Here is a 7,424-nt window from a genome sequence, read left to right as displayed (position 1 = left end):
GGTGTAGACCCCGGTACCGTGGCAGCGTTCAGGATGTGGGTGATACCCATGCGCTTCAGACGAGCTTTATTGACAGCCACGGATCTGCAAAACAGAGGAAGGAACAAGCAACGCTGTTGTTGTTGTGGTCATATAGTCACGGTTATGAAATGGCTGGTAAGGACATGGAGTATCATCAAGCATGACCCGAAACAGAATGCAATACACAGCCTCTTTACAAAGTATTATAAACTGGGTGGTTCGAGGGATGAATGCTGACTGGCTGACAGCCGTGGTATATCAGACCGTATAACACGGGTATGACAAAACATGTCTTTTTACTGCTCTAATTATGTTGATAACCAGTTTATAATAGCAATAAGGCACCTCGGATTTGTGGTATATAGCCAATATACCACGGCTAAGGCTGTGTCCAGGCACTCTGCGTTGTGTTGTGCCTAAGAACAGCCCTTAGCCGTGGTATTGACCATATACCACACCCACTCGGGCCTTGTTGCTTAATTATACCGTAGGAGGTGAACAGCTATCTATCTGTCAATCTAATGACACTCAGTGAAGTAGTCTATGGTGGAAGTGAGGTGGGTAAATCTAGCTGGCATGATGTTCCATGAGCTATGCATATATTACTGTAATTTGAAGGGCAGAGCATGTGTGTGTGGTGTGTGCTTGTGTGTGATGGGTGTGTGGGATATGTAATGCATACATAACTTCCATGGCACAGTGAGTGACTCACTTCTCAGCGATGAATATGTTGTTCCACACCTCGTCCACGGGGTTTTGGGGCCTCCAGGCGGTCCTGTACCATGGCCCGCTGGATGTCCATCACACAGGGGGTTATAGGGCTGCGGTCATCGATCATGTCCTTCACCCGGTTGTACAGGTCCTCCACCATCAGCTGTTCCGCTGTCTCCAACATGCTGTCTGGGGTACTCTCTGCCCTGATACCCCGTTGTGGGAGCTCTGAGGAAAGGAAAGAGCAGACTATTCAGATACACACACACACACACACCACACAACACACACAACACACACACACACACACACACACACACACAACCACACACACACACACACACACACACACACACACACACACCACAACACACCACACACACACACACACACACCCTACTGTCTAATCCACAATATTACATAATTCATTGCATCTAAACGTGTAAGTAGGCTACAGACAATGGCTAGATTGAAGGAAATAACTTTGTGCTGCAAAAATCCCCACCCTCTGTGTCAGTCTTTACAAACCATACCAGGAGTATGTCACATTTGCAGACAGCATCCGTTAAGGATAGACAGCTGCTGCAGGGACACACTGTTAGAAAGCAAAGTAACCTATTCAAAGTTAGCTAGGAGCATAATTGTGGTGTGTCGAACGCAATTACCTCTCAATCGAAGCAAGTCTAGCTATGGATAATAGCTTGGACGTCTCTAGCTGGATATTGCCATAATGAACACATTGTATTCTCAGGTAAGAGATAGAGGTGATTACTCTAACGCTACAGTATAATCAAATCAAACTTTATTTGTCACATGCGCCGAATACAACAAGTGTAGACCTTACTGTGAAATGCTTACTTACAAGCCCTTAATAACCTCATAAGGATCCGCCCCTTTTTTTTTTTTAAATGGCTTAAAATTACATACCCAAATCTAACTGCCTGTAGCTGAGGACCTGAAGCAAGGATATGCATATTCTTGATATCATTTGAAAGTAAACACTTTGAAGTTCTTGGAAATGTGAAAGGAATGTAGGAGAATATAACACATTAGATCTGGTAATGCAAGAGAAAGGCCATAATGTATTATTCCAGCACAGGTGCAATTTAGATTTTGGCCACTAGATGACAGCAGTGTATGTGCAAAGTTTTAGACTGATCCAATGAACCATTGCATTTCTGTTAAAMAGGTTGTATGAAAACTGCCCAAAKGTGCCTAATTTGTTTATTAATAACTTTTCAAGTTCAAAACTGCACCCCTCMAAAAATAGCATGGTATTCTTTCACTGTAATAGCTACTGTAAATTGGACAGTGCAGTTAGATTAACAAGAATTTAAGCTTTCTGCCAATATCAAATATGTCTATGTCCTGAGAAATGTTCTTGTTACTTTCAACCTCATGCTAATCGCATTAGCCTACGTTAGCTCAAACGTCCCGTGTGGGACCAACAGTGCAGTTCAAGAAGAGTTAAGAAAATATATACCAAATAAACTGAAGTAAAAATGTTTTTTAAAGTAACACAATAAAATAACAATAACGAGGCTATATACAGGGGGTACCGAGTCAGTGTGCAGGGGTACAGGTTAGTTGACGTAATTTGTACATGTAGGTAGGGGTGAAGTGACTATGCATAGATAATAAACAGCGAGTAGCAGYAGTGTACAARACAAATGGAGGGTGGGGGGGTGTCAATRTAAATAGTCCGGTGGCCATTTGATTAATTGTTCAGCAGTCTTATGGCTTGGGGGTAGAAGCTATTAAGACTTGGCGCTCCGGGACCGCTTGCCGTGTGGTAGCAGAGAAAACAGTCTATGACTTGGGTGACTGGATGTCTCCCTGAAATTGATGGGCTTTCCTCTGACACCGCCTATTATATAGGTCCTGGATAATAGGCAGTGGCAGTGCACGCTGTATGTATTCAAGGTCTCTCTGGAGTGTCTTGGATTGATTATTGAACTGCTTTTTAAGCAAAATACAATAACCCTTGTATGTAATATAAGTATCTTTGTCAGGCCGAAGAGAAGTACCTTTGTCCGAGACATTGTGTAATGCATGCAACCAAAATTGCCTTCGGGGACAATAAAGTTCTATTGAATTGAATGGGGACAAACCACAGAACTAAACTGCTTTATCTCTATGGGACAAATACAATATGTACTGGAGCCAAGCACTCCCAATGTGCTTGGCACCAGTACAGTATTTTTTTAACTAGGCAAGTCAGTTAAGAGCAAATTCTTATTTACAATGACAGCCTACCAGGGACCAGTGGGTTATTTTTACCTTGTCAGCTCTGGGATTTGATCCAGAACTTGTTCTCAACTCTAACACTAGGCTACCACTAGGCTACCTGCTGCCCCAAGGTGCTCTCTGTATAAGGTGAACTGCAAACATGACTAGTGGTGGCTGTTTTTCCCCGGCTTTCTTTGTGGTTCCACCCTTCAACTTTCTTTAACCTTTCGAGAGCTTGGACTATAAGGTTCTATCTGTATTTTTGTCAACATGTAGTTATTGACAGCCTTGTTCTGTTCAAGTTCTCTACCTATACAGTAGTCTAAATACCTCAATTCATGTTAAGTTCAAAAGAATACAAGATAAAGTAGTTCAAACTACTCATTCAAACCAATGAGGGTTCAGAACTTTAAAGCCAATTATCTCAGAATCATCTTTTTCTAGATAGAACCTTATAGTCCGAAGCGCTCACTTTGTCGACGCCATGCTATTCTAGATGAACAGCATTTATAAAATTGGATTCTGCCAATATGAAAGCTTTCATTTAGATGTTTTAAATCATAATGTTCAGATCCACTCACCAAGCCACAAAAACAGCATGTGAGTTATGTGTGGTTGGTGGAATGAATCTGTGTCTCACCCTCGTTGATGATTTGTTTGGCAGCTATAGCTGAGGCCAGGTGAATGGGCTCCATATAGATGCTCTCGGCATCCGACCCTGATATCATGGAGAATCTGGACTCAGAGATCACGGAGAAACTGCAAAAGTATAGAGACAATAGTCATAACCATAATAATATAATTACTAAGCAGACCGGGGGGGCAAATATATGTAATTTCAAATACTGGAGGTGTGATTGATTTAGCCTGACATGCAGGGTGGGCGGAGATGAAACTTTTGGACTATTAAACAGCTTGGAAAATTCCAGAAAATTATGTAATGGCTTTCTGATAGGCTAACTGACATAATTTGAGTCATTGGGAGTGTACCTGTGGATGTCTTTCAAGGCCTACCCTTTCAAACTCAGTGCCTCTCACAAAAATATCTATATCCACAGTAAAACGAGTCCCTATATCGACATAACCTGAAAGGCCACTCAGCAAGGAAGAAACCACTGCTCCAAAACCGCCATAAAAACCAGAATACGGTTTGCTAATGCACATTGGACAAAGATGTACTTTTTGGAGAAATGTCTTCTGGTCTGATGAAACAAAAATAGAACTGTTTGGCCATAATGACCATCGTTATTTTGGAGGAAAAAGGGGGAGGCTTGCAAGCCGAAGATACCATCCCACCGTGAAGCATAGGGGTGGCAGCATCATGTTGTGGGGGTGCTTTGTACAGGAGGACTGGCGCACTTCACAAAATAGATGGCATCATGAGGAAGGAAATTTATGTGGATATATTGAAGCAACATCTCAAGACATCAGTCAGGAAGTTAAAGCTTGGTCGCAAATGGGTCTTCCAAATGGACAATGACCCAAGCATCTTCCAAAGTTGTGGCAAAATGGCTTAAGGACAACAAAGTCAAGGTATTGGAGTAGCCATCACAAAGCCCTGACCTCAATCCTATAGAAATTTGTGGCAGAACTGAAAAAGCGTGTGCGGCAAGGAGGCCTCAAAACCTGACTCAGTTACACCAACTCTGTCAGGAGGAATGGGCAAAATTCACCCAACTTATTGTGGGACGCTTGTGGAAGGTTACCCGAAACGTTTGACCCAAGTTAAACAATTTAAAGGCAATGCTACCAAATACTAATTGAGTGTATGTAACTTATGACCCACTGGGAATGTGTGAAAGAAATAAAAGCTGATATAAGTCATTCTCTATACTATTTTTCTGACATTTCACATTCTTCAAATAAAGTGGTGATCCTAACTGACCTAAAAGGGAATTTTTACAGGATTAAATGTCAGTTATTGTGAAAAACTGAGTTGAAATGTTTTGGGTAAGGTGTATATAAACTTCCGACTTCAACTGTATGTATTTGACCCAGGTCTAGTGTGATCATAGTGTGTGACAGTAGAATCAGTTCTTGTGAGCACTTCTGATGAAAACGTTCTATAGAACAGCATACTGTAATGCTTGGTGTGGAAGCTGAATTGAAGTTGAACAATACATTTATTTAACAACTATTAGAGCCCTGGTGGGTCGTTTCCCATTACAGAACTACAAGACAGTGGGTCTCCACGTATGCTTACCTGCTGGGGGAGGGACATCGGAGATAGTGGGACTGAATAGATTTGACCTTAGTCGCCTCTTTTCACTCTCTCCATCAGGCACCGTCTGATCGCCCTCGCTCGGTGACGCCATGGCAACGCAATCCTTCCTTTCTTGTCTTCAAGGATGTGGGAAACAGAAATTCCTCTTTTGATTCACAGAGGAAATTCATTGGTGAAACAAGCTCAGATTAGAATTCAAGGAATGTACTACAGGACAAAACAAAAACTATTGCAGACACAAATACACACAGAAAATGGTTGATAGTTACTCTGTTTTCACTGGATTCCCAAACACAATTATGTGTGTTATGAAAGCAGACATTACTCTTTCAAAAAAATACAGTTCTTGATCCCGGAAAGATGTTCCAGGAAATCTGAATGTCTCTGCCATTACCATAACATKAAGTGCTAACCTTGCCTCATCAGAAGTGCATCGTTCTAACATATTGCTATTTCTTCACAGCCACATAAACATCTGAGACACACAGCCTCCATTTGTGGAKCATGACAGACTACAGAGATGAAAAAAGGCTGTATCAACTGTTCATCACATAAGCCCAGTAAATATGATGAGGGACGTATGCTTCATCACGCTGAACCCTACTGATAGTCAACAGGTAGTCACTCACTGTCACAACTGAAAAACTGCAATCATCTGAGATTATACTGAAAGCATGAATGTGTGTATGTGTTGTGTGTGTGTGTATGTGTGTGTGTGCATGTCAGCCTGAGTATTTATTTTTAGCAACAAGGACAGCTGCACAGAGCCTTCAGGCCCAGTGGTGTGGCAGAGCAGTGAAAAGAGGGTGAAGACACCACAGTTCTGTCCCGTAACCACCCCTCCCCCCACAAAGGTGAACCTAACCTCGACCCCTAACCCCAGACGTTGTCTCTTACCTGAGCTGGTTTTAGCTGTGGTCCGCCTTTCACTGTCGGGACGTTGGGACTGTGGGATTGTAGGGGGCCAGGAGAGGGACCTAAACCAAACTTATAAGAGAGTCCCCAACCCTATCTGCCGCCCCCTCCCCCACCCTTACCCCTCTGTGGACACTCCCCCTGACACCTTACACCCCTGTGACATCACCACAGCTTCTCTCAGAGGAACATTATTAACCCTGTGAACCTGGGGTCCAGCCAAGTCCAGATACAAAGTTGCAGCAATTGGTTACACACACACACACACACACACAACACAACAAATATCTGTTTATTTAGATGGACAATGATGCACGTCCGATTAGTTTATAAACCTGTTATATTGTCTGGTATTGTGTATGTGTATGTGTGTGTGTGTGTGTGTGTGTGTGTGTGTGTGTGGTGTGTGTGTGTGTGTGTGTGTGTGTGTGTGTGTGTGTGTGTGTGTGTGTTGTGTTTGATTGTCATTCTATTTAGGGGGTCTGCAGTCTGTGTTATCTCGAGCTGACACATGTGTCTGGCCTAAATTATATATATATATATAATATATATATATATAGAGAGAGAAATACAGGCTAGTCAAATATATATATGAGAGAGAGAGAAATGCAGGCTAGTCACTGGGTCAGGCTCTCACACCTACCTAAGGACACACAGAGACACAACAAGAGACACACATAGACACCACACACACTGAGACACACACACAGAGACATACACACAAACACAGAGAAAACACAGAGAGGACACAAACAGAAACACAGACACAACCACACAGAGACACGCACGCAACACACAGAGAGACACCAGACACAACACACACACAGACAAACAAAGACACGCAACAAACACACACACACACACACACACACACACACACACACACACACACACACACACACACACACACACACACACACACACACACACACCAACACCACACCAACACACACACACACACACCACACAAAGAGAGAGAGACACACACACCAAAGACACACACATACAGTACCCCAGTCAAGTTTGGACTACACTCACTCATTCAAGGTTTTCTTTTTTTTACTATTTTCTACATTGTAGAATGATAGTGAAGGACATCAAAACGATGGAAATTACCCATATAGGAATCATGTAGTCTAACAAAAAAATGTAGTAAACAGAACATCCAAATATATTCTTAAATTTGAGATTCTTCAAAGTAGCCACCCTTTGCCTTGATGACAGCTTCACGCCTTGTGCATTCTCTCGAACCCAGCTTCACTGGAATGCTTTCCAAAAGTATTTTATTTTTATATACTTTGTTTTTATTGTAATCTCTCTCTGG

The 7,424-nt window shown here is 42.4% G+C and overlaps 1 protein-coding gene across 1 annotated transcript; it reads right to left on the bottom strand.

Moving 5' to 3' along the window:
* Positions 1–736: 736 nt before the first annotated feature.
* On the bottom strand, positions 737–6,208 carry LOC112077778 (serine/threonine/tyrosine-interacting-like protein 2). Its single transcript, XM_070441825.1, has 4 exons — positions 6,083–6,208; positions 5,165–5,330; positions 3,602–3,720; positions 737–960 (listed from the first exon to the last, which is right to left on the bottom strand). The coding sequence occupies exons 3-4, from the start codon at positions 3,687–3,689 to the stop codon at positions 737–739; spliced, it is 312 nt and encodes a 103-aa protein (XP_070297926.1). The 5' UTR covers positions 3,690–3,720; positions 5,165–5,330; positions 6,083–6,208.
* Between the last annotated feature and the right edge of the window lie 1,216 nt (positions 6,209–7,424).

Source organism: Salvelinus sp. IW2-2015, unplaced genomic scaffold (genome assembly GCF_002910315.2).
Source record: "Salvelinus sp. IW2-2015 unplaced genomic scaffold, ASM291031v2 Un_scaffold4910, whole genome shotgun sequence".
Taxonomy (NCBI): Eukaryota; Metazoa; Chordata; class Actinopteri; order Salmoniformes; family Salmonidae; genus Salvelinus; species Salvelinus sp. IW2-2015.
This window is presented reverse-complemented; position numbering and strand designations above follow the sequence as displayed.

Coding starts and splice junctions, on each gene's coding strand:
- LOC112077778 (XM_070441825.1), bottom strand. CDS start 3,689: ATGATATCAGGGTCGGATGCCGAGAGCATCTATATGGAGCCCATTCAC. Junction 961..3,601: donor CAAACAAATCATCAACGAGG/GTGAGACACAGA, acceptor TCCTTTCCTCAG/AGCTCCCACAACGGGGTATC.